Genomic DNA, 27,971 nt, shown 5'->3' with positions numbered 1-27,971 from the left:
GACAGTGAGCAGACAGTGAGCAGAGGGTGAGCAGACAGTGAGCAGACGGTGAGCAGACAGTGAGCAGACAGTGAGCAGAGGGTGAGCAGAGGGCGAGCAGACAGTGAGCAGAGGGTGAGCAGACGGTGAGCAGAGGGTGAGCAGAGGGTGAGCAGACAGTGAGCAGACAGTGAGCAGAGGGAGAGCAGACAGTGAGCAGAGGGTGAGCAGAGGGTGAGCAGACAGTGAGCAGACAGTGAGCAGAGGGTGAGCAGACAGTGAGCAGACAGTGAGCAGAGGGTGAGCAGACAGTGAGCAGAGGGTGAGCAGACAGTGAGCAGACGGTGAGCAGAGGGTGAGCAGACAGTGAGCAGAGGGTGAGCAGACAGTGAGCAGACAGTGAGCAGACGGTGAGCAGACAGTGAGCAGACAGTGAGCAGACAGCGAGCAGACAGTGAGCAGAGGGTGAGCAGACAGTGAGCAGACGGTGAGCAGACAGCGAGCAGAGGGTGAGCAGACAGCGAGCAGACAGTGAGCAGAGGGTGAGCAGACGGTGAGCAGACGGTGAGCAGAGGGTGAGCAGACAGTGAGCAGACGGTGAGCAGACAGTGAGCAGACAGTGAGCAGACAGCGAGCAGAGGGTGAGCAGACAGTGAGCAGACAGTGAGCAGAGGGTGAGCAGACAGTGAGCAGAGGGTGAGCAGACAGTGAGCAGACGGTGAGCAGAGGGTGAGCAGACAGTGAGCAGAGGGTGAGCAGACAGTGAGCAGACAGTGAGCAGACGGTGAGCAGACAGTGAGCAGACGGTGAGCAGACAGCGAGCAGACAGTGAGCAGAGGGTGAGCAGACAGTGAGCAGACGGTGAGCAGACAGCGAGCAGAGGGTGAGCAGACAGCGAGCAGACAGTGAGCAGAGGGTGAGCAGACGGTGAGCAGACGGTGAGCAGAGGGTGAGCAGACAGTGAGCAGACGGTGAGCAGACAGTGAGCAGACAGTGAGCAGACAGCGAGCAGAGGGTGAGCAGACAGTGAGCAGACGGTGAGCAGACGGTGAGCAGACGGTGAGCAGACAGCGAGCAGAGGGTGAGCAGACAGTGAGCAGACGGTGAGCAGACAGTGAGCAGAGGGTGAGCAGACAGTGAGCAGACGGTGAGCAGACAGTGAGCAGACAGTGAGCAGACAACGAGCAGAGGGTGAGCAGACAGTGAGCAGACGGTGAACAGACAGCGAGCAGAGGGTGAGCAGACAGTGAGCAGACGGCGAGCAGACAGTGAGCAGACAGCGAGCAGAGGGTGAGCAGACAGTGAGCAGACGGTGAGCAGACGGTGAGCAGACAGCGAGCAGAGGGTGAGCAGACAGTGAGCAGACGGTGAGCAGACAGTGAGCAGAGGGTGAGCAGACAGCGAGCAGAGGGTGAGCAGACAGTGAGCAGACGGTGAGCAGACGGTGAGCAGACAGCGAGCAGAGGGTGAGCAGACAGTGAGCAGACGGTGAGCAGACAGTGAGCAGACGGTGAGCAGACAGTAAGCAGACAGCGAGCAGACGGTGAGCAGACAGTGAGCAGACAGCGAGCAGAGTGCTAACAGTTCAATAACATGCTTCCTTTTCTGGAGCACAGCTCAGAGTAATGGGGGGGTAACTGGTATTTAGTGTCCTCACTGACTGAACCAGTTTCAACTGAACTAAAGTTCTAAAATTAAACCATAAAGTTTCTGTTTTGCCTCGTTTTCCCACGCAGAGCATCCTGAGTGTAGAAACATCACAATCACATGAGCCCCTTCAGCTGTGAATCACACGGTGGCCACCGAGAGGAGGAGGAGGAGGACTCTGAGTCGTTGGGCCGTTGAGGAGCGCGGCGGTGTGGTGGAGGGCTCTAGGCCGCAGCCGCGTCTCTCTTCCTCAACGCTCAGTTTCGATTTCAGTGCGCCGCTCTGCGCCACGCGAGCAGCGAGCCCTTTCTTCTCAGCAGCCGAGTGTGTGGAGGCAGATGCAAAGCTCAAGCGCTGCAGAACCAGGCCGTGGGTTCTGGGAAACACTCTTAACTGAAATTGTAGTATTACTGGAAACTTAAAAAGGTTGGCCCTTTGACCCCGCCTGCTGAGGCAGCTCAGTGGCAGCAGCGGCAGAGAGCGCTGCACTGTGTTATCAGAAGCCAGGTCACTGACATACATATCAAAACCAGTCTATGAACGGCAGACCAGGAAATGCTAGTCAGCTTTTCTGTGGCTGTGAAGCTGTAAGGATAGAGACGGCATAACCGCACAGCACGGCGCAGCCGGTGATCGGAAAGGACTGTGCAAATCCATCAGCCATAAAATTAAAACCAACTGCCCGGTATTGGGTAGACCCCCCTTAAAAAAAAGGCAAAGACTCCACAAGCCCTCTGAAGGCGTCCTGCTGTTTCTGGCAGCAACACTAATGTTAGATCCTGTCTAGAGTCGTGAGGCGGGATCTCCATGAGCATCTCACAGTGACAGTGATCTCAGTGAGCCTTGGGCACCCAGTTGTTCCTCCTTGGAGCACTTTTGGTAGGTACTGACCACTGCATACCGGGAACTGCCCACAAGACCTGCCTGATGTTTTGGAGATGTTCTGACCCAGTCATGGTCTAGAACATCCCAGTTTGGTTCTTGTCAGAGTGTCTCAGATTCTTATGCTTGCTAAAAGGCTGTATGATCTGTAACAATGGCAGAACCCTGTTTTATGCTATTAAAGGTTATTTAAAGAACTGTGTACAAGGTTGTCCATCATGGTGGAGAACTGTTTAAACCAGCAAAGAACAGAAACAAGTGTTCTGAGTTATTGTGATTCCTTAAATTGCTGTTGTTTTTACTAAAGTCTTACCAGTTTTGAACACTGGTAAACTGGTCAACAAGGAGCAGATCATCATAACCCAGCAAAAACCAACATGAAATTTAAGATGGTCCTACTGATTTTCTGCTGTAGATGAATGTTTTCCACTTCACCTGGTTCTAATGTTCTGGTTGATCAGTGTTCATGATTTAACCGTGTCAGGAACCACATAAACATTCAAATGGTTCTTTGAGCGTATTGGTTTCTATATATTCGTTGACTTCAGTAGGCTATAGGACCTGTAAAGAGAACCCCCTTATGATTAATTCCAGTCCTAAATTTTCTTTGCATCTTTTCTAATGTTGGTAAACCACCAACTCCCAGGACCTCCCACTAACCACTAACCCAGGGTTTCTGTTCTTTGCCCACACTTGGTCCTGGTTTACACTGCCAGCAGACAGTCCACCTGCTTCCGACCAGGTAAAAGAACCCACTGTACAGAGCTGTGGAACACAGGGAATTTCCTACCAGCGTCCGAACGGAGTGTCGAACAAGTGTGTGCAGTACACAGCGTTCACACAATGCCCAGATGTTTCCTTTAGCACGCGGTGGTGCTGTCAGACGTAGGACGACTCAAAAGGCAGATTTTCCGGCTGAGTGAAATGTTTGCAGGATCTGGCTTGTTGATTTGGTTTAACGGGAGTGCTCCGTGTGATTGGCGGTGAAGGCTTCCACCACTCAAAATTCAACCTCTAATTATCTCTCTTTCTCTGTTATTAGAGCAACATGAGACGGTTCTAACCCGCCTTTCTCCTCTGCCTTCAAACCCAAACGCTTCCCTCAGCTGTCCTGAACCTGGGAGAGAGACGGGGATGATGGTTCACCCAAAAAGAAACACACCCAGTTTTCCTCTTATCCCAAATGCAGTCAAATCAGAAAGGCGTGTTTGGTGGCTGAAGTTTCTGTACGTTTGCACTGGAGCGAAGAGGCTAATGTAGCTAACGGTCAGGGTCAGGAAAGTGAAAGTCCACCAGAGCTGCCCAGGCAGAGTCCTGGAACTTTCACATGTTCAGGTCCCAATTGTGTACTAATTACTAATACTAACTAGTATTTGAGTATGTAGTATGGTTAAAAAAAGTGGTTAAAAAGTGTTAAAGTTGAGTTACTCAGATATCCAGGATGCAGACTCAGAACCAGTCGGTTTAAGTGTGGTTATGATGGACTTATCCAGGCTCTTATCCAGAGCGACTTACAAGGTAACTCGTATTACACAGGTGGGCCAATGTAGTGTTAGGAGTCTTGCCCAAGGACTGGTGTAGCGCAGCACACAGTCACCCAGACTGGGAATCGAACCCTGGTCTCCCACATGGTGTAATAGCTCACTGGCAGCTAGTGGTTTTATCTGTTGCACCACACCAACCACGTTATCCCACAATGCCATGCAAAATGGAAAAGGGAGGAGCTACCCATTTCTGGAATAATTATTAGGAAAAGAATAGAGGATAAGAATGCACGTGTGAACGGCAGCAGGAGAACATGCAGAGCTATGTTGGCATAGCAACGCTTTATCACTTCCTGTTAGTACAGAAGGGGTTAGTGTGCTAAGATTTAGTGTACTATCCTGCCCAACCCACAACTGTGACGTCAGTCCTTAGGCGGACATCGCTGCACTGTCAAAAGCTGACATTAGTTTAGATCAATAATGCACAAAAACACGCACATCTCCACATCCGCTACGCCAGCTTCACAGCTGTGTCTCTGATCGTCTACAGGGAGAAAATTGTGTAATTTGACTTTACCTGCTCATGTTTTGGAATTTTTGCTACTTTTACTGAACTATCCATATACGGATATATATGGACATGTATTTTTATACATTTCAATTATATATTGCATTTCATTCCAAACTACATTTCTCACACCAAATCGACTCCATCCTGAATGTATTAGTTAGGTTTATTAGTATTTTGTAATCTGTGAAAATGGCCAAACATTAATTTTTAGAAGATATGTGTCAGATACATTTGCCCATTTTCACACGTTGCAAAAATACAGATTTTTATAAAAACTGATAAAAACTTTAATATTTTAATATGGGTCGCTGGACGTGGGACTGGGATGATGAGCCGTTATTTGGTTTATTACTGTGATCAAATATATTATTAGTGTAAGGAACTGCTGATGCAGGCCCGCAAGATGTGAGTTTCAGGTTCTACTGGTTCTAGACGTTCTAGACATGTTTCAGACACTTCAGAGCCCTGGGCTTGGCAGCACCAGCCTGAGCTCCAACCCGGCTTATCCCGATCTGTCAGCTCGTCTTATGTTTCCTCCTGCAGTGGGAGAGCGAGCCGGCTGACAGATGGGGGAGAGCATTGGACTCTCCATGAGCATCACAAACCAAAACCCCCCAGCCACCTACCCCCCCCCGGAGCCTGGCTCTGATCAGGCCCCCCCGCTGCGGAGCCAGCAGCCACCACGTCTGCTTTCATCATCTCCATACAGCTGTGCAGCCGTGCCGCCGTGCCGGGAAGGCGCAGGGCGGTGTGCGAGCGCGGCGTCCCGCTCACTCCCTCTGATCACACATTCTGAAGGGCTCGGTTCAGAGGGAGCAAATGGAATTGAGGACGAGGAGCTGGAGAAGAGCTGGTGTTGGTGGACCCAGGCGGCATCGTGTGCTGCATGTCTCGGATGCAGACCGGTGTGGATTAAGCCTAGTCTGGACCGGATCCTGGACAGGATCAGGATTCAGTTCGGAGAGCAGCGGTACAGTTTATCAGCATCACTACTCCTCTCTGAAAGACACGGGCAGTCCAGGACCAGACTTCATCCTTAACCCTGGGACTAGAAAATGTCCAAAAGTGACTGAAACTCTGAAAGAGAATAAATGGGCCTTTTATATCTCTAGATTTTGGAACATAGCTGTGACAGGGATTTCATTGCATTCAGCCCTTGCAGTGAGGTCAGGTTCCAACTGCTCCACCCCTCCACCTCTCGAGCCCACGCCTGGCCCGGTGACCGCAGGGTCATGTGATCATGGCTGCTGCAGAGTGTCCTGTTCTATTGGTCAGTGCTTTTCTATGGAGGTTACACACATCTTTAGATGTTCTACATTAGGTTCTCCTTGTATCTGAAGAAGCAGAAGGTGAGCTCTGGATACTTGGAGATATTCTGGAGCCTAATCTCAAGAGAAGGTAATTAGAATAATTAATGACACCGACAATGAAAATGTTTTCTTTCAATTTATTACCTAAAAAAGAAAATGTCCTATCACAAGTCACACTGAAATGTATTGCTTAAGAAAAAAATATATTTAGATATTTTCTTTTGTTTTTTTTTTTGTTTGTTTTTTTTACTTGATTATTTCCATTATATTCCACAAAAACAAAAACAGGGCACAGTCATGCCCTTCTCCTTCCCCCACTTTTAAAAATGCACAAAGAAATACATAATTCACAGTTACCATTTTGGTTTTTTATAAATTAATACAGGCACACATGTGCTACACCGGTCTATAGCTAGAACATTGTATTTTTGACTCGTTATTATCTTTAATTGTTGGCTACAAGAAAGAACAGGCAACTTAAATGATGTGAACTTCAACAAACTGTATTGTAAACGCCACCCCTGCTCCACCCCTGCTCCACCCCTGCTCCACCCCTGCTCCACCCTACCCACCCCATAAAATGTCCCACTCCAAAACTCGTACATTTTTTTTCTTTTTCTTGTTTTTCTCATTTCACATACAGGTGAGGCACACACAGAGTATAGTTCATACATATATGGAAATTAAAAAAAATGTTGTTTTTTTTTTGGGGGGGGGGGGGTCAGGGTGTGGATGGGGATGGAAGGGGGTAGTCCTCTGAAATCTTTTATCGAAGGAGGAGGGAGGAGGAGGAAGTGCATGTAGTAACCTGTCCTTACAGGACGTCTCCGTTCAGAGTCAGGGCACTTTTTTTTTAGCTGTAGCACTACAGTGGAACCTTCCTCACTAGTTCTCTAAATTCAGTCAATTTAACATTTCAATTTGTTGCTTTTCAGCTTCTTGGTGGAAGGACAGATCAGGGTTTAAAGGATTTGATCTTACAACAAAGAATGGAAGAAATTAATTTAGTCATTTACAAAAAAAGAAATAAAATAATAATAATAATAATAATATTGTTACTGTAGCAGAGCCCATATCATAGCTCTGCTGAAGAACCGGGTTCTGCTAAACGGATTCTTTTTTTTCTTGGTCACTGAAGGGCAATTTTAAGGCACAGAAGCCTTGACATATTAGAGCCTCCACCTTTCAGAAATAATCTGAGAAATGATGTTTTGGCAAAAAACACAAAAACAACACTAAAATAGAACGTCCCTATCTAGTCCCCCGTTCCCCAAGTGTCTCATTGTGAAAGTTAAGGCCACTTGAAAAAAAATGTAATTAAAAGTAAAGACTAGGTTCCCCTTCAGGCAATAATCTCATTGCAAACTCAGCGAGTGCAATCGTGATCTTCTCACGTCTTCGTTCTTTCTGGGTTTTTTCGAAATCTTTGAAAGTAGTTTCAAGTCACGGGGCGGACGCTGGTTCTGGGGCGGGCCGTTTGGAGAGGGGGCTCTGTGGACCCCCTTTTTGCTGGAGTACAAAATTCAGTTCGGTTGCTCTCAGCTTATCACAGTCCAGGAATGATCCATGAATACTGTTAAAAGTCTGTGTTTTGGTTCACTGATATGCATCATCATCATCATCATCATGATTAGGACCCCTGTCAGCGGAGCAGCTGATCTGTATCAGAAATTCATGCATTTTTTTCCTCTTAAGCACCAGTTTCTCGTGTCCTGTTTTTTTGTCCATCTACAATAACGAGTCTAACCCACACATGCAAAGTAAAGTCCCATTCAGCAGCAGGACTGTCGGGTCTGTGGAAGGCCTAATTGGAGGTTAGTGCATCTACCAGTGAAGCTCAGTATCGAGCAGGTTAGGCCTATTGTTCTCCTGCTTGATCTCAGGGACGACTGAGGGCCTAAATAAGGGCAATTTAAGAACACCCTGCGGTTTAAGAACACCCCTGACAGGAGAGGGTAGCTGTCGCCTGGAAGGATGGGAAACTCCAAAGTTTGGAGTCTCGGTCTAAATCAGTGATTTTAAGCCTCGCTGGAACGAGCGGCGGTCGTGACGAACCTTTTTCAAGCCTACGCTAAAATGTACCTGTTCAAAGATATGAGGACAAACCGAAGAAAACCGAGTGGAGCTAAACCACTTACACGACCGACCCTGCGGCTCCACCCAAAGCCATATCCAGTAACTATCATGTTAAAAAGGTAAAATATATATGTATATATATTTATATATATTTATATATAAGCTGACTTTACAGATCTTGTCATTATATTTTGTTTTTGGTGTTTTTTCTGTTTTTTTATTTTGAGAATGAATCCAACTTTAAACCTCTGTTACGACACCGAGCTGCATCTAGAACCCTTTGTGTTGTTGGAACATGCATTGTACCATTTCTTACTTTTGACCATCCACTGAAAAATCAAAGATATGTGCAAATAAAACCTCCTCGCCCATAAGATTAAAAACCTGAATGCTATGTGGGTAATGCTACATACTTTTTTCTTTTCCAAAAAAATAGTACATTGATTAATATTAATAAAAAGCATAAACAAAGAAGACCCCCCCTCCCCCCCCCCGCACGTTTCAGATCTGCTTCATGGCTCCTAAATGGTCTTAAATGCCCCAGTGGGGGAAAAAAAAAAAACAGAACCAGCAGCAAGTCCAGTGAAGTGTTCTGGACTCTGGACTGGCTGCGCTCGCGCCATGCTCTCCTCGGGAAGATTAAAAGAAAAAGGAAAAGAAAAGGGAACACCGACACCGTTACAGTCTGCTTTGCTCTGTTCTTGAGTTTTTGTCTCGTGACAGTGTGCATTTGCATCCTCTGTGGTCATCAGTCCAGTCACGTCCAGCACATCATCAACCCAGAATCGGTCCGTTTCCATAAGAACAGGCTGACGGGGACGTTACCATAAAAAGTCAGTTTAACTTCCGTTGTGAAACGCGTCTGTGGTGGAGAGAAGCGTACGAGCCTTTGAATGTTTCTCAGTTGTCACCAGCCTGAAGTTTCACACAGTTCCCCTTCCTGTACACAACACTCCTTCTTAGCTGAGGACGCTCATCCTCCGCGTCCTCCGCACCGCCTCAGGCCATGATGAACTCTGACTTCATGTCGGCCTTGACGTCCGGCTTCCACACAGAGTCATCAAAGTCCAGGTCCAGGGAGCCCTCGCTGGACATGCTGCTGTTGCTGTTGCTGCGGCCAGCCTTGCGGTTAAGGAGCCAGGGGTAGGGGGCGCGAGAGTCCCTCCGAGCCTTTCTGCGCAGACGCTTTTGCTGCATGAGCAGCTGAAGACGCTCCACCTTGCAGCGCGTGGCCCGGTTCTCCGTCTGCCGCAGCCGGTCACCTGCAGAGGACAGGGAGGAGACAGAATTAGTGCCAGTCTGGGTCACAAAGGGGGGGACAAATGGATGGAGCACAGTGAGCACTACAGATTCCAGTAGTTCCTAGTTCCAGAAAACTTCACTGGTCTAACGAACACATCAGAGCTCCAGAAGGCCTCACTGAGCTGGTATTCAGTAACCACCAGGAATCACTGCTGTGTTCTTATAGAGCTTATCAGCCAGGTAAAGGCTGTTAGAAAAGGAGACCAAGCGCGGGGACCAAGTGCTCCATGGGCGTTACTTCAGCACACATGCGCACACACACACACACACACACTACGTGCTCGAAGTGTTTGTGCGTGTCCGAGCGTCCTTTCGGTCAACCTTATCGCTGAGCGGTTTGCTCAGAACGTCCTGCTGGATCTGACCTTGAGACTTCCAGGGAACACCTTCAGCTCTCGCCTCAAAAACACACTCATGTGCTCGAGTGCCACAACAGAGCGGAGCGGAGGTTTCACAGGTACAGAGCTTCTGTTGCTTATCATTTTCCACCCCTGCTGAGGCTCGACACACAGTCTCAGCTGTTAACGTGCCTCAGAAAAAGAAAACCCTGCGGGGTTACTCCTCTGTACCCCTCCTCTGCCCTGCCTTAATTTCATTTATAAATATATTCAGAAGGATGGAGGGGAAAAGCAACCACAATCTATTAGCCAGCTCCATTAGGATCTATCCCACAATTAAATAATGAAATAAAAGGCTAGAATGTCAATAATCTGAAGCACGGACAATCCTTCATTGGATGCAGTCTGCCACACACACACACACACACACACACACACACACACACACACACACACACACACACACCAGTAGCTTTTAACATGGATCGATGGCAAATTAAAAAGACCTATTGATTAAACCTTAGCTGTAGTGCGGCAATCCATCTCCAGGCGAGGACACGGCTATTGGCTTTCAATAGAAAATGCAAGCGAATGGAAATTGTAAGCGAAGCAAGCCAGGCTTCTCCTCCATCCCCCCCACCCCACCCCACCACCACCCTTTTCCTGGCCTAAGCTTATTGAACGAGTAATCACCCCCCTCCCTGAGTAAAGAGACCCCCACAGCTCAGACCACCCCCTCCACAGCCCTGAGAGGAAGAGGGGTGAAGTGTAGGGGTGTTGTGGCATTCTACCCCAGTGAGATGGATTCTAGGGGGTGGGGATCAGATATGTGTGGCAGGACCCAAATCAATCACCTTCCCCTCCTGAAAACGGGAGATTGTGTGGGTTCAATTTCCCTTTGTACTTAATTAGCTTTTTCATGGGGCGGGGGTGCAGCTCTTCCATGGAAAAATGGCTGAAAATGACTTCGGCGCGCCGCCTCGACTACCGCCAGCACTACCGCTCACACACACACACACACACACACACACACACACACACACACAAACACACACACAAACACACACACAAACACAAACACACACACAAACACAAACACACACACAAACACACAAACACAAACACAAACAAAGGCACCACTGCATTTTCACATCGCTCGCCAGAAGTGGCATGAGGGTAAACAGAACAGCGGACGGGGGTCCAGCAGGAGCACTCCCACCGTGTGTCTTTATATACGTATATAAGAGCAAGGAGTGTGAGCGTAGGTTACAGCCCGTACTGCAGAGCAGTGTGTCTTTGTTCTGCTCCGCTAGCCCCCCCTCCACCCTCCATACCGCTCGCATGAGCTGCCACCAACTTCCCCCTTTTTCTAACCCAGAGAAAATAAAGCCTCTGAGCTTCATTTGCTGCTGTTTTTCTCCCCGGCTGTGAATCCAGCTCCAGCTCTCTCCTTCACGTGTCCTCTCCAGCAGTCCCAGCGCTGCTTGCTGCAGGCGCAAATGTAGGGCAGTCACCCTCAAGCCTGTCAGCCGTGCCTCGCCGTGATAACTGCAGGGAGCGAGAGGAGGGGAAGAATGCACACACACTTTGCATGCAAACCCATGAGCTCCAAGGGACAAAAATAAAAAAAAAAGCCAGAGAAGCTCATTAGGAGCACGGAGCACGGCATGCCTCCGCAGAGGTATTGTACCGCCATCACAATAGCTCAAAGAGGCTCAGGGAGACCCTTCCTACCAGACCAGGCGTTTCTCTGGAGTAGGACTGTGTGCTTTTCCTTCTAATACTGAATCGACAGGCCTGGACTCTGTCCAGTCTCACACATGGCTGCTGGACACAGGGATACCTTTCCTAAACGCTCCTGGCGGACCCTTCTCTAGCTTCACGATATGATCGTCGACAGTCTTGATAGTAGACCGTCCATCCGAGTGTATGTATGGGAGCTTTTGGCTCAATCAAAGCATTTAAATAAAGCGCTGCGATCGTCTGTCGGCCTGAATCTAGTACCCGCAGAGACCAGCAGGAGCGTACGGTTCTTCACTTCAGGGACAAATGAAGATGGGACTTAACCTGCGAAAATCTGGATAACATCATTAGTCAGCCTGCTGAACAATCTGCCCCGAAGGGAGGGGAGGACTACAGCCTCGGTTTATGTTAGCAGGGACTATTATCTGTGGACAGGCTGGCCTAGCCTGCAGCCTTCCTGCAGAGAGAGAGAGGGAGGGAGGGAGAGAGAGAGGGCGCGAGAGGCCAGGCAGTGAGTGTGGGGGCTGGGCTGAGGGGAAGCGGGGATACACTCGGAACAAAAGCGAAGAGTAAAAATGCTCTGCTTTCCCTTCACTGCCTCGCATGCTTTTAAAACTCCTCCCTTTTTGCCAAGGCTGACACACACACACACACACACACACACACACAGGACAGGAACAGAGTGATTTTTGCCAGCAGCAAATCATGAGCGAACACAAAAGCGGGTCACCGGCGGGGGTGGGGGGTGGATGGTGTAAAGCAGAGAGAGAAGAGAGCGCCCCCCCCTTCTCCTCCTCTTCCTCTCTGCAACCTTCCCATCCTCCCCTCGCTAGCCTCCTCCGCCCCAGCTAAGTCCCTACGCCAACGCCGCATTGTCTCCACGCGAGCCGCATGCTGCAGTGTCCTCAGTCAGTCACACGCAACGAGACACCCTGAGCCCAGAGCGCTGAACGCTAAGCACTAATGCAGACCTGGAACGTGGGGCCCAGAGCCACGTGCAGGCGGGGGAGGAGGAGCCGTTCAGCTGTTAAGTCTGCACATGACATATACACCTGGCTTTCCTCTTCAACCCCCAACCACCCACGTTCCTCCCCCAGAACAGCGCCGCGACGGGGGCCTCAGAGGGACATGAAAAACAGCAAATGAGAACAAGCCTGCCTGCAGAACAAGAGGCTGGAAAAAGATTACACTGGAAATCCCTCTGGAATCTGGAGGCAGCAGCAGCCTCTCAAAAGCTGTCGCTCGCAGCAGAACAGCGTTTCAGAAAGGGGACGGACTCCTCCGGCCTGCCCCTGCATCTGCGCAGAGAGGCTGATGCATGAGAATGTATCGATCGCTGCATTACGAGAGGAGCATTTAGACCCGGGCCTCGTGCCGATCGCCACGTGAGGGAGGAAAAGAGAAGGGGGGCGTGAGGCTGGTTGGGTGGGTCAAAGTGAGCGAGCGAGCGAGAGAGAGAGAGAGAGAGAGACAGAGAGAGAGACTTTCAATCAATAAAGCAGTTGGCCTAGCTGCAGGCATTGGGTCGGTCCCGGAATACTTGAGGGTAAGCAGCGAGCTCAGCCCAGTCAAGCGGCCCACGCTACAACAGCTGAGCAGCTCCTGTGATCTCCCCCTCCATTGATCCATTAAAGATCAGCGTAATTAACGGTTGTCTTTGACTTGTTTGTTTGTTTTCCAGAAAAGTCCTGTGATCTTTCCGAGTCTGGATGCTAGTGCTCTCATCAAAGGGAGATTTCACAGCAGCAGAGGAGATCACCACAACACCAGGCAAAGCCAACCAGAGAACCTATTGATCTGATACAGATATCACACCTCGACCAGCAAACATGAGCGAGGCCCGAACAGAAGAAATGTCCAGTAGACTTTTCCTCACGTTAATGGCCGTGCCCAGCTGTGCCCTCAAACTCGAGCCTGCTACTGTGCTGGGATCCAGCTGCAGAAGAAGCCAGCTCCACCTCGTCGGAAGCGGAGAGGGAGGGGTTGGGTTAAGGCAGGCTCAGAGTCGCTGCACGGCACGGCACAGGACAGGCATTGTGCTCAGCCATCTGGAGCCTTAAACCAGGGGAGCCTTTACCAGCCCAGCCTCCAGCCCCTCTTGGATGCGATGCCATCAATGACCCCACAGGGAGCCTGCGTCTCAAATAACTGTTATTTGCATACTGGGAGCAATAAAGGGCATCAGATAGGGGGTTCTATAGAGCCCAGCCCGACAGGAAGGGAGGCAGGTTCAGTTACGGCCTTGCAGCAGCCAACAGGCGGCCCGGGGGAATGGGGGGCTTCTTACACACCCGCCGATGTCATAGCTGCACCAGGGAATGAATTATTGAACCGTGGCCAGGCATGGGCAGGTCAAAGCTCCATAGCGACAGGGAGAGAGGCCTGGGGCACTCCAGCACAAAGAGAGTTGCAAAAGTGGCAAGCCGGAGCAGGGGCTTTGGGAGAGAGAGCCACGGCCCTGTTTAAACGAGGGGCCACCGAAGACAAAGAGAGCCCAAGGTTTTGACATTTCACGTTCTGCAGAAAGTACACAGGAGCTGGGAGTGTTAGCTTTTGGGTGGATTAAAGGAGTGACTTGAGGAATTTGAGCAGTCCCCACCCCAGTCCCCCTCTAGCTCTCACTCTCTCGAAACTCTACTCCACCCAGGCCGTCTCCTCCCGAGCCCAAACTAAACTAACCTGACCTGACAGATAGTGAGGGGAGGAGAGGGAGGAGGGCATTCCTGCCCCCTCCCCTCCACTAACCCTGTTTCAGACTTCATTCGCTCCCCCTTTAGTCCTACTGTTGAGCTCCGGGGCTAACAAACACCGGGACTAAAGGCTCTGGCTAATCTTTCAGCCCTCCGGACCTCGTTCTGTCCACACGCCTTTCAATCTTTCTTTATTTCACTTCTTTTGCCCTTTCCCTCCCTCCTCCCTCCTCCCTCCTCCCTCCCTCTGTCCGTCCATCTATCTCTGTGGCACTGCAGTAAAGCAGGCTGCGGCTCTGCGGCGCTATTTACTCACACTGGTCAAATAAAGGGGCAGTCCCGCACTGGGCAGGGAGTGCAGAGACCCCACTGAGCACAGGACTTTACTCCAAATCACCAAACCCCTCTCCGCAGGCGACCTTTCCCCCTCCTGTGGCTCATAATCCAGTCCTCCTCCCTAGACCCCTCACTCACACAGGCCAGAGGCAGTCAAAACCAAACGCCTGATCGAAATGAGGCCGGAGGGGGCTGGGGGTGATCAGTTACTTTCTTCATTCACATGCACTTATGCACGCTAGGACTAGAAGAAGAGTGGCGGCCTCATGGAGACAGGGCAAGTATGTGACATTTCCAGGAGCTGGGCTTACCCAGAAGCCGGGGAACAGAGATGCGTGTCTCCAGGGCTATTCCTGTAGGCAAACAGAAGCAAATTTCTGTGAAAACTAAAACGGTCATAAAGCGATCAGGTCACCAGGTGCTAAGACAGCTTCAGCTGGCTGTTTGGTCACCTGCTCCCTACGTTCCCAAAAAAACAGACAACCAACAAACAGGCCGGCTCTCTCCTGAACTACGCTCCCCCTGCCTCCCGAAAGGAAGCACCAATTGATCAGCGGCCCGTCGCCTGATATAAACACCTTTTTTATGAATGGACTCTCTGTAGGGTTTTTTTCCTCTCCTGCAGAACTGCAAACACAATGAGCATTCTCCTCGGGCTCATGTTTCTTGTATAAATCTCTCTATTTAAAGACCGAAAGGAAAACAAGGCGTCATTGAGGAGGCCTGGCTCGTGGTGCCTGGATGGCTTTTACAGACGGGGCCTGAGTGCTGGCCAGCCAGAGTGGAAACAGTAGGATGGCCCATTGACTGGAAATGTGGGAGTGAAACAAAGAAAGGCTGATAATTCAAGCAGGGGGTGAGTGCACAAAGCACACAGATCAACTATGCATTATCACAAAAGAGTGAACCCCCCCACCCCCAACCCCCCACCCATAAAATACAAAAAAACTGGTGGAAAATCACCTGTTCTGCTCAGATAATCAGTGGTATTCTCCCACAGTTCACATTCGCACAGTGTTGATGAAACTGGCCGAGCTTTCAGCAGTACAGAGATGGAGATCATTCTGCCATTATTGGAAAGCTCTGCAGCAGCTGTGTTCTTTTCCCTTCATACACCAGGAGAAAGGCAATTCAGCTCCTGGAGACAAAGCAGGGTACCTGCCACACGCCCGTGAAAGATCTTAGCTGACTATCTAAGCTCACCCTCCTCCCCCTTCCCATTCATTCTCTCCTAGAGGAAAGCCGACACCGTCAGCACAGAGACAAAGCCAGACCTGCTGCTGCTGCCAGATCGCAGCCACTGAAGCTTGACAGAACAAGTCTGCCAAGGAAGGCACTGGAATCCCAAGATAGTGCCATCATTTCACCTCACTCTACTTCCTAACTTCTCCTTTACCTCCTACACCAGCACAAACGCCAGCCTTACACCATCTCTTCAAACAATGCCTTTACCCTTTGCCCAGAGGCCTGCTTGTAGAGCCACACTTCCCACCCTCACACTGCTTACTACTTTATTTTACAGCAGTACAGAAACGACCTATCCTTAAGATTAATAACTGAGTAATAAGCATAGAACCTCTGTTCAGAACACTGGAATCCCCGTCCCCTCATCAACACCAAAAAAAAGAAGCTTATTTTATTAAAGGGAAACAAATGGTTACTCACCATGAGGCTTGCACATTCGGACCTGGCTCTGGCATTGGACCAGCGGGTGGAGGGAGGGCTGGGTCGCTGATGGCACGGAGGTAGCTTTGGAGGAGAGGCCAGCAAGTTCGGACGTGGATGGAGAGGACGGCGGGGGTGAGGGTGCTGGGGATCCCGAGCTCCCGCACTGGGTCTGGTAGCGGAGCTGCGTGAGAGATGCAGGCATACCCTGATAGTGGCGAGTAGCGCTCAGGAGGTCGTTCAGGATCTGCAGGATGGTGCTGATGTCCCGCCGGGGGCGCCCGCTACTGTCCTGACAGTTTGGATGCAAAGTGCCTGAAGGAGAGAAAGTGAACATACACCAGAGGTCAACCTCTGCTCGGAGTTCTGATTCCTAAACAGCGGCACTACCCACAGTTCAAATCCCCAGGTGGATGTGAAGGAGAGAGAGTCGTTTCCCAAGATGCATTTCTTTACATCCCTACAGAGCTGCAACCATTCAGACACCATATCCAGCTATTGTCTCGTATGACCACTGTCGTCTATGAGAGCGTGTTTCTCCTGTTATCAGGTTTAGTCAAGTCAGGTTAGCTGCCTAGTGTGTAAATCAGCGAGCGAGCACATACACGTATGTATGACACACATCCAAAATTCCAGAGGGTGAAGGGGAAGTCAACACAAAGATGGAATAGGGGAGCAGAGTGTCAGCAGTTCGGAATACCTGAAAACGTTCCAGAGAAAACTCCTGGAGCGTGGTTGACAAAGCTTTCGATGATAGCACCTGGTTTGCGGGAGCGTGAGGGAGCGTTGCAGTTGCTGGCAGTCTTAGCAGCACAGTTTGTCTGTGGAGGACAGGGGCAGATGGTGAAAAAACGGTCCCAAACTCCCAGTCTATTTAATCCCATGATCCATAATAATCTTTTGGGATTTGAACCGAAAGGATTGAGCCTTACCTCTGGACAGGGGGCAGCGGGGCTCGAGCTGCTGGGGGAGCTTGGGCCGGCTGACGAGGACTGCTGGGTGCAAAGGAGGCCATCCGGGAGAGGCGAGGGGCAGGGTGGGGTACTGCAGTGTCTGGAGGTCGAGTTGGGGTACATGAGTGGCATGGAGTGGCTGGGAGAGGAGGGGCTAAAGGCTGCAGGGCTGGGTGGGAGTGTTGTGTGTGGATGGTGTGGGTGAGTGTGTTGATGTGGGTGTGGGTGCGGGTGTGGGTGCGGGTGCGGGTGGGGGCTGTGCGAGACTCGAGTGGCCGAACCCATGGCCCCCGCCGAGTGTCCCGTCGTGCCCTCTGAGCCCCCGCGTGAGATGAGGTGTCGGTGCTGCAACTGCTGGCTGCCCGAGTGCTGCGCTGCCAACTGCAGCTGGACAAACATCATGTGATCTCCTACTCGCAGGGCCAGGGTCAGAGGAGAGCGGCCAGACAGGAAGTCGCTGACCTAAGAGCAGGAAGAGAGGGAAAGGGAGGTTTTAGGAATCTCCCCGAAGCATGGAACTCCAAATCAACAAATTCATCACAATCACTGACTGAGCGCGGAATTATGAACGGCTTTCAGGAGCGCACACACACACACACACACACACACACACACACACACACACACAAACACACACACACAAACACACACACACAAACACACACAAACACTCCCCCAGCCCTGAACTCTACCATTCAGTACACCCACAAAGGGCTAACTTCTGTCTGGCCTCAGGCCTGAAAAATCCACCATAGAAACAGGATGCAGACCCACTCGCCTCGCCGCCACATAATAGACGATTGTTCGAGGGGTTAGGACGGATCTGGAAGGCTTGCCCATTTTAGGAGTGCCCCGAATGGGAAGCAGAGCCAAGCATGGGGGCTCTGACCCCTACAAATCAGGAAGAGAAGCACACAGGGCTTGTCTTGACTTGGCTCCCTCAGCATACTCATAACAACTTCCCTCTTGTCCCATCTCAAGCCCCCAGGCTTCCTTTGTAACAGCTGCCACTTACTGGTTTGGTAGGAGGACAGACACCTTAAAGGAACAGCCATGCTAAAAGAATCTCCCTCAACTATTCAGATCCAGATCTATTTCTCACACATAATTTCTGACCTTCTCAGGCAGCATACAACAGTACATAACCCAATACAGTAATACAGCAAAAACTATTTCTCTGCTTCTGAGAGAAGACGAGCTCCTAAACTGAGGAACAGTGAGAATTCCACCTGATGAGTAAAAGCTATCAGAGCAAAGAGAATTCTGCAGAAGATCGAACTAACGGAGCTACATTTACATGAGGGTGCAGAAGTGACCTGTCCAGGGTGGAAATGTCAGGGCCAGGACTGAGCACCCTGATTTACCTGAACTACACCAAGAGAAAAGCCACCTTAACCAAGAGACGTGCTGTTAACCTTCCGCTGCGATGGGGTCTCCCCCTCCATCGTCTCTTATGCTGATCTGTTTTTCCATCAACAATTCACTCTCAGCTGCAGAGTGACCTTAGCACAACAGCATTAACCAGAGAGGCCCTCTTTGCATCTTCATATCATCATCATCTTCTTCAGCAGCATCACACTTCATCCACATATTTTGAGATGAAGACACTGTTGAGTGTGAACGTGTAGGTCACATTAGGGGTCTATGGAAACTCTACTGCAAAGGTCACCAATGAGTCACCCCACATGGTGGGCAGTGAGGATCCCTGCACTGATTGACAGCTGTCATGTAAGTAGTGATACTGATTTGCATCAACCTACACAGCTCAGATGCTGGAGAGAAGCCCCTGCAAAGCTGCATGAACAAACTTGGAGGTGAGAGGCGAAGCGGCAGGACGTGTGGCTCTGGCGCGAAGCCCCGAGGAGCGCTACGCTTCGGGACTGTGAGTCGACGAGTGGGCACAGCAGACCCTGCATTAGCCTCGCAGATCAGTCCCCCCGAGCCAAAGAGTCACACTGACTCATTCGCAAGGCCCAGACGCTACCCAGCATAATGAGAGAGTGCGCTAACCTCAACCAACCAGTAAAAGTGGCCCTGAGAGGCGAGGACAATCTGCAGTCTGCAGGCGGCAGAGGACATTCCCCACAGCAGTCCGCCGCTTGAGTCAGAGTCAGACTGTCGATACGTCGCCCACCGCACACTTCTTATATAAAAAAAAACAACAAATGACCACTGCAGGGCAACGAGTTTCCTTTCCCGTCTTCTATAATATTACAGCCAGGGACAACAGAGCGCCAGAGTGTTTCCACATGTACAGCAGGACAAACAGAGCCCACTGAAATGCATCAGGAAGCCAGCGTGGAGATCATGCAGCAGCTCTCGAAGAATGGTCTTAGTCAGCTACCAGACCTCAGCATTCTTCCTTTCTCTACAAATGACGAGAAAACACACGTGACCTGTAGCTGGAAATGCCAAAATCAGGATTTAGCGAGGCGGGCGTCGTATAGCCCCTGTTGGTCTGCAGAGTCTACGGCATCTGAAACGGGTCGAGGCGCTCCAAAGAGACCGACACGCCACGTTCAAATGTGTCCCTTTGTTCTAAAGGCCACTGACTTCAGCACTCGTGCCAGAGATGACAGGTCGAGTTCTCAAACCACGGCATGAAAACGTCTTTGAACTCAACTGACCTTCAAACACCGCCCCAACCTGCATCTTCCACCCCCTCCTCCTCGCAGTCTCCCAAAGGGCCAAATAAATAAATAAAAATCAGGCCAGTGTAACGAGAGAGAGAGAGAGAGAGAGAGAGGAGAGACAGAGAGAGAGACAGAGAGAGAGAGAGAGATAGACAGGGTAAGAGAGAGATAGGTAGACAGAGAGAGAGATAGAGGGAGAGATAGAGATAGAGAGAAATAGAGAGAGAGAGAGAGAGAGAGAGAGAGAGAGAGAGAGAGAGAGAGAGAGGGAGAGAGAGATAGATAGAGAAATAGAGAGAGAGATAGACAGGGATAGAGAGAGATAGGTAGACAGAGAGATAGAGAGAGAGATAGAGAGAGGGAGAGATAGAGATAGATAGGGATAGAGAGAGGGAGAGATAGAGAGAGAGAGATAGAGATAGAGAAAATAGAGAGAGAGAGAGAGATATAGGGATAGAGAGAGGGAGAGCTAGAGAGAGAGATATAGAGAGAGAGAGAGAGAGAGAGAGAGAGAGAGATAGGGATAGAGAGAGAGAGAGAGAGAGAGAGAGAGAGAGAGAGAGAGAGGGATAGATAGAGATAGAGAGAGAGAGAGAGAGAGAGAGAGAGAGAGAGAGAGAGAGAGAGAGAGAGAGGGATAGATAGAGATATATATATATATATATAGAGAGAGAGAGATAGAGGGATAGAGAGAGAGAGATAGAGAGAGAGATAGAGAGAGAGAGAGAGAGATAGAGAGATATGGATAGAGAGAGAGAGATATAGGGATAGAGAGAGAGAGATAGGGATAGAGAGAGAGAGAGAGAGGGATAGAGAGAGAGAGAGAGAGGGATAGAGAGAGATAGAGAGAGAGAGATAGATAGAGATAGAGAGAGAGAGGGATAGATAGATAGAGAGAGAGAGAGAGAGGAGAGAGAGAGAGAGAGAGAGGGGATAGATAGAGAGAGAGAGGGATAGATATGGATAGAGAGAGAGAGAGGGATAGATAGAGATAGAGAGAGAGGGATAGATAGAGATAGATAGAGATAGAGAGAGAGGGAGAGAGAGAGAGAGAGAGGGATAGATATATATATATATATATATAATATATATATAGAGAGAGAGAGAGAGAGAGAGAGAGACAGAGAGAGAGAGAGGGATAGATAGAGATAGAGAGAGAGAGACAGAGAGAGAGAGATAGAGAGAGAGATAGAGAGAGAGAGATAGAGAGAGATAGAGAGAGATAGAGAGAGGGATAGAGAGAGACAGAGAGAGAGATAGAGAGAGAGGGATAGAGAGAGAGAGAGATAGAGATAGAGAGAGAGATAGAGAGAGATAGAGATAGAGAGATAGAGATAGAGAGAGAGAGAGAGAGAGATAGAGAGAGAGAGATAGAGAGAGATAGAGAGAGATAGAGAGAGGGATAGAGAGAGGGATAGAGAGAGACAGAGAGAGAGATAGAGAGAGAGGGATAGAGAGAGAGAGAGAGATAGAGATAGAGAGAGAGATAGAGAGATAGAGAGAGAGAGATAGAGATAGAGAGAGATAGAGATAGAGAGAGCACTGCGGTTCCTAGAGAAGCAGTGCACATGTGAACGGGCGACTGTTGGGACCATGCTTTACCTCGACAGCCCCTGTCTGTTTAGGTTGGTTATGGTGGCATTTCGTTCTGCAGTGGGCTGCGGTTGTTATGCAGTGGAGAGCGAGTGAGGGCGAGAGAAAGGGAGATGGGGAAGCAGGCTGGGGGAGAGAGAGATGCTGGGCTGCGGGAGACGGGGTGGGGGTGGCAGCTGAGTGGAGATGCTGCTGGATTGTGATGAAATATTCAGTGAGAGTACGCCTCTGGCTCCTTACATCCCACCCCCCCAAACTCCGAGGCTGACAGCGCGTATGTATTGGGGTCCCTGCGGTTCAAGGAACTCATTTGCAGCCTTTTCTTCTTGCTGCACACAGTAGGCCAGGGGGCCAGAGCCTGGAACAACAGAATGGCGCCATCAGTCCGCAGTCCAATGACTCCTCTTCCTGGCGGAGTGGCGGCAGGGGTCAAATAAGAGAACGAGCCCTTATAGAAGAGAAACCCAAAGCCTGATATCCTGGTCATCGGGCCAGAGGATGGGTCAGAGCAGAAATTTCAAAACTAATTAATCCTTTACATCCACGAGAAGGCTTTGATAACGTGCTCTACACCAGCCCCAAAGATCTCACTGAAGGGACACTACTGACTTCTGAGGTCTAACCGAGAGAGATTTGGGTCGGTCTGGGATGGGGCTGGGAGATCTGATCAGCTGACTGATTACCAAATCCAGAGTGGCATGCCTGCTAAAGCATCGGTCATTCCCTCCTCTTTCCTCTATCCGATCTGAACCCAGCAATCAAATCGCTTTGAGGTGTTCTGAGGGCTACAAAGAAGCAATCCACTTAGACTTTGCTCTCAACTCCTGCTGGGTCCTCCCTCCCCCCCCTCGGATGGTTTGCTTTCTGAGGGATCAGAAATATGAACTGTGAAAGCTCAACACCTCCTGACTCAGACTCAATTGGCTCAGATGGGTGAAGGACTAAGTGCTATAAGAGACATCCAGTGAGGCACAGCTGCATAACAGACAGATTTTAGTGATAATTACAGAATGTTCTATTTAAAGGTGTTTGGGATGGAGCGGTATAGTGTTATAAAGGTTGTTCCTTCAGTTAGTAACAGGCTTTGTGAGAGAGAAGCCCTGGGAGGTGAACCCTGGTTCTGTGGTCTTATCTGCAAAGACACCTCATGAAACCAAGCACATCCAACTGGCCAACAGCTGACCACACAGCCAGCAGCACAAATGCTCTGATTAGCGAGACGATCTCCTTTCTAGTGACTTCTGCTTCACTTCAGGCCCTTTACACGTCAGTGTTGACCAGTGGGTCGCGTCACTGGAACCTTTTGTGTCCTCCTACCTATTTTTATCTCCTGCCAATATACAGCGCTCTGAGTCACAGCCGACTTTCCTGGTAATCTCATATACACTCCATGAGAACCCAAGCGGGGGGGGCGTCGGAAAGGGCAGTTCTCAGCCGGAGCTTCGCTGACAATATCCGTCCCTCCCGTCCTCTCCCCTCCCCCGCAGGCCCCTCTTAGCCTAAGCCTAGGAGGGTGGAGAGGGTGGGAATTATTTGGGGGGGGGGGGGGGGGGGGGGTGACTCGCCCTATATCGTTTGATCCCACTATTTTGCATCTGTCCGTTTCCAGACACGACAGCAAGCCCTCGCTCACTGAGGAAGGAGAACTCTGAGGAGGGACGGTGGGTGGTGCCGGTGGAGGTGGGGAGTTATGGCAGGAACACATCACTAAGAACAACAGAGCATCCAGGAGGATGTAGCAGCTATGAGAGACAAACTGGCATGGTTATTCCCAGAGGACAGAAAGAGTGATGTTCCTGCCTTCAGAGGAGGGTAGCAGCAGACACTGCCAATTAGGGAAGTCTCCAGCTTGGGGAGAATATGACACTGGTCATTATTTGTACCGGAGGGATCTGTGATAATCATGTCAGAGGTGTTCTGTGCTTGTTGTCGGATCTCTCCTGAGAAATACCTATTTATCTGCTGATGGCTATAGGCTGTGAGGTCATATTAATGCGACACAGCTCAGGGTGAGGACGAACGAGGCGAGTTTGAAGCCTTGAAATGCAGTACGGCAGGCCTGGGTTCGAATTCGCCTGTATTTAATGAGGGGGGGGAGGTGAGAGACATGTAAAACCACAGCAGCCTCAAATTACAGAGCTAGAGTAACTAGGGAAAACACTATTCCAATAATCGCCGCTCTTCCTTTTCCATCAAACTCCGTCCGTCTCATTACACGGAAGTCCAAGACAGGTCGTTCTCGGGATGCTATCAGTGCTCTGCGGCTCCACGCTCCTGGAATTCTGACGCTGCTGTAAGGCGGCCTTATGGGCTGTAACTCTATGAGCGAGTTTCTACGTACATAACCCGACCCGCTCCCTCCCCTCCCTCCCTCCCTCTCTGACACACACACGCGAGCGCACGCGCAAAGCAAAGTAATGGAGGGACCGATGATGGATTGTCCTTCCTCTGAAGAAAAGTACCAGAACCAACATATTACGGGGCTCAGGAAGCCGCTCGTCCAGTGGAGTGCTGGAAGGAGCCACGGGCCGGAGCAGGGCTGCATTCAGGGCCGAATGAAAAGCTTTTCTTTAGGAAAGAGCCGACGCTGCAGCTGCTGGGAGAAGGCGTGCTGCATGAGAAGAATGGTGCACTCCTCTGCCAACCCCCCAGCGCGCACACACACACACACACACACCCTCCTCTCGCTCAAACACACACAACCTGACTGCTCTGTCATCATTATAAGCTCTTTTCTCTACCTCTCTCGCCACACACACACACACACACACACACACACACACACACACACACACACACACACACACACAGAGCAAGGATCTTCAGGGTTAATACAGCCTAGCTGCTGCAGAGTGAGTGAGAAACGCAGACAATGAGCAATGCCATCATTTCCCTAATCTGACTGTATTTACAACACAGTCTGCCTCCATCACGCCATCCTCGAGCCCAAACGCTGTCTATCTGACACTAAACCACAGCGCAGCGAACAAGCCCTTCACACACACACACACACACACACACACACACACACACACACACACACACACACACACACACACACACACACACGGCAGAGAATCAGCTCGCCGGTTTCATTTTGCTGCAACTCGACTCTGGAAGCATACGGTTGTCTTTACAGAGGACCGGGGTCTGAAGTGGGTGCTAGGTGGAGCCTGCCCTGGCTTGTCTCAGCTCAGAGATGTTGCCAGGAAACTGGAGGGTGTTTCTTTAAATATGCATGCTAAGTGTGTTGAGGTTTACACCTATGAGTTCGGCACACACACACACACACACACACACACACACACACACGGTCAGACGCCTCGACTGAGGAACATAAACAAGCTCTTACCTGCGTTTCCGTCAGACTCTCCAAGGCCTGCAATCAACCGACTGCTCGGGTCTCGAGGTCTGAGACTGGAAGGAAAGAGAACGGAGAGTCAGTGTCTCTGGAGGTGCTTTTCGGATGGGTGTCAAAATGTCTGCTGCGTGAGGTCAGCGGAACCATTACCATTAGGCCCGCTTCCACCGTCGGGACGAGAGTCAACTTGCTCCCGTCGGGTAATGCCCAAGTCCTGAAGTTTCCCTGAACTCAGGCGCCTGCGGAGAAGACGGAAACTGGAGTAAGCTTTCGGAGCTGCCGGCGGTCTTTATGAGATGAAAATAAAACCAGTCATTTTCCACCTCAGCTGCAGCGAGTCAGAGACTCCGACTCCAAACGGCCGAATGTAGTTTACGTCTTATGAAATAATCGCACAGGCACACGATATACTGTAAACATTGTACTGGCTGACAGATAGCGCTATCAAAGTATGACTGGCAGCTTATCTGCAACTCTCCCATGCAAATGCAGTCGGTCTGCTGCCAGATACAGTTTCTGTTGTCTTTATTTATGGTTCTGAAACTTGACTGCAGAAGCACAGCTACTCAAAATAGCACTTTTGATTAAAGTGGTGCAAAAATACAGCAAAAATAACCTCTAACAGGCGTCTGATCTGCACAGCAGGGCTACAGCCTTTACTGCTGCCACTAGGCAGTACAGCAAGCAGGGCAACCCCCAACTGCTGATGTGCTCATACAGACATGTGCTAGGGCTAAATGTCACCTCCTACTGAACAAAGGGACTGGGTGCCTTGCCTGCAGGCACCCAAACCAAGAAGAAGCCCGTGATGTAATTTGGTGGTGATTACTCGAAGAGGTCGTTAAACTGGCCCGATTCAGATGAAAAACAATGCAACTGTTAGGGGTCATTTGCAAGTGACAAAGAGGCTCTCTCTCTCTCTCTCTCTCTCTCTCTCTCTCTTCTCTCTCTCTCTCTCTCTCTCTCTCTGCCACCTTTGTGTTATTGTTAGGCGGCTGAAGAGCTCAGCGAAACTAACATCGCCCCCCTTTTCAACATTAAGGAGGAATATTCCAGCGCGTCATTGAGAGGCTCTGTAGGGGCACCTTTATTGTCCTGCTGAGCCAGCCATGCTTCGTCTACATGAGAGGGGGTGGGTGCAGCTGGATCAGGGGGTCTGTGCAATGTGTATACCAATTGTAGGATCAGGCCTTAATTCTAGGTTGGGACAGAGCACGGCGGATGATAAATACGAGCTGAAATCCGCGATATCAGGTGCAGAGACCTACGCAGCTCCCCCCTGCCCACAGGAAAAGGAAAGACTGACAACACAGACTGGTTTTAATGGGAACCAGTGCTTTGTTCTATGAGATGCACACAACCAATGATAATGGGACATGACCCCGGTAATAAACACACCACCCAGCTTTCCTGACCTGTTTACCCCTAAAACAGCATGAGCGAGAGAGACAGAGACAGAGAGACAGAGAGAGAGACAGAGAGAGAGAGAGAGATACAGAGAGAGAGAGAGAGATACAGAGAGAGAGACAGAGAGAGAGAGAGAGATTACAGAGAGAGAGAGAGAGATACAGAGAGAGAGACAGAGAGAGAGAGAGAGATACAGAGAGAGAGACAGAGAGACAGGGAGAGAGAGAGACAGAGAGAGAGACAGAGAGAGAAGACAGGGAGAGAGACAGGGAGAGAGAGAGAGGGAGAGAGAGAGACAGAGACAGAGAGAGAGACAGAGAGAGGGACAGGGAGGAGACAGGGAGAGAGAGAGAGAGACAGGGAGAGAGAGAGAGAGACAGGGAGAGAGAGAGAGAGACAGGGAGAGAGAGATACTCACGTCTCTTTGTGCAGCAGAGCGAGCCTCTCTTTGGGGACCTTCAGCCTCTGGGACAGCCTCCTCTTCAGCCCCTCCACCGTCTCCTCGGCCGGCAGGGAAAGCTCGAAGCGCGTCCCCGTGGTGGACTGGATGTGCAGGCTGATGGGAGGCTCTCCCGGGACGGCCTCGCAGGACGGGGCTCCGCGGCTCGGGCAGCTCCGTGCGCTCGGCTGCTGCTACCATTCGGTAGCCTGCGCGTAACGTGGGGGAGGCGAGACGAGAGAGAGAGAGAGAGAGAGAGAGAGAGAGAGAGAGAGAGAGAGAGACAGAGAGAGAGACAGAGAGAGAGAGAGAGAGGAGACAGAGAGAGAGAGAGAGAGAGAGAGAGAGAGAGAGAGAGAGAGAGAGAGACGAGAGAGAGAGAGACAGAGAGAGAGAGAGAGAGAGAGTCTCAGTCCGTTTGAATAGGCTACCGGGCACGGTGCTTTTCTGACCACACCGGCACTGCTCCCCTCCGCCGCTCCAGTGGGATCCACAGCCAAAAATATTCCCAGGAATCAGGAGGAGCAACAGAACCGAGCCTTTTCCTGCTCCGCGCGCCCGAACCCAGCCGATCCAGTCGATTATTTCTGCCTAGAAACAGGACGAACGCGCGCACCCGGTGCACAAAAACAAACCGCTCATCGCGCGCCCCGGACTCTCCTTTACCGCGCGGGTCGGTTTCGGTTCACCGGACAGAGAAGCTTCACACCCGGCCAGACCCCCGAGCTCCTCCAGCGCGCGGCTCCCCGCTCACACAGCATCAGAATGAGCTCCTTAATCCCGCCCCCACTTTACAACACACCGCCACCGCGCTACGACTCCGCCCACACCCTCCTGCTCCGGCGACCAATCAGAGCAGACACCGACGCAGACGTCATTACTTTAAACCTATCGTAAGGGGACATGGGCACCCACGTGGAGAACAGACTCCGCCCACATCACCTTCCCCCTCTTCTCTCTGAAGAGCGTCTTTTACCCTCAGAGGACGAATCGCGTCCGAGTGGGCGGGGCATGAGCGGTTTGGGCATAGGCAGGCTCCGCCCTCCACTGCTACACCATTCATAATGCAAAACTGGTACCATAACAAAAGGAGCCCGACTGCTTCTGCACTGCTGCTCTCACTACCATACAGCACCCAGACTGCACCCATACAGCACCCAAACAGCACCCAAACAGCACCCATACAGCACCCAGACTGCACCCATACAGCACCCAAACAGCACCCAAACAGCACCCATACAGCACCCAGACTGCACCCATACAGCACCCAAACAGCACCCATACAGCACCCATACAGCACCCATACAGCACCCAGACTGCACCCATACAGCACCCATACAGCACCCATACAGCACCCATACAGCACCCAGACTGCACCCATACAGCACCCATACAGCACCCATACAGCACCCAGACTGCACCCATACTGCACCCATACAGCACCCAGACTGCACCCAAACAGCACCCATACAGCACCCAGACTGCACCCATACAGCACCCAAACAGCACCCAAACAGCACCCATACAGCACCCATACAGCACCCATACAGCACCCATACAGC

General features: G+C 50.7%; 1 protein-coding gene across 1 annotated transcript; it reads right to left on the bottom strand.

Annotated features, from left to right (window-relative positions):
* Positions 1-5,996: 5,996 nt before the first annotated feature.
* On the bottom strand, positions 5,997-27,472 carry midn (midnolin). The gene is given in 10 exon segments (XM_072661100.1): positions 5,997-9,211; positions 16,024-16,338; positions 16,724-16,844; positions 16,956-17,438; positions 24,555-24,587; positions 24,590-24,619; positions 24,714-24,761; positions 24,763-24,802; positions 26,389-26,603; positions 27,386-27,472. Coding segments are annotated over 10 exon segments (1,635 nt in total). The 3' UTR covers positions 5,997-8,948.
* Positions 27,473-27,971: the final 499 nt, after the last annotated feature.

Source organism: Salminus brasiliensis, chromosome 17 (genome assembly GCF_030463535.1).
Source record: "Salminus brasiliensis chromosome 17, fSalBra1.hap2, whole genome shotgun sequence".
Taxonomy (NCBI): domain Eukaryota; kingdom Metazoa; phylum Chordata; class Actinopteri; order Characiformes; family Bryconidae; genus Salminus; species Salminus brasiliensis.
The sequence above is the reverse complement of the archived record's forward strand: the minus strand, read 5'-3'. Positions and strand labels throughout refer to the sequence as shown.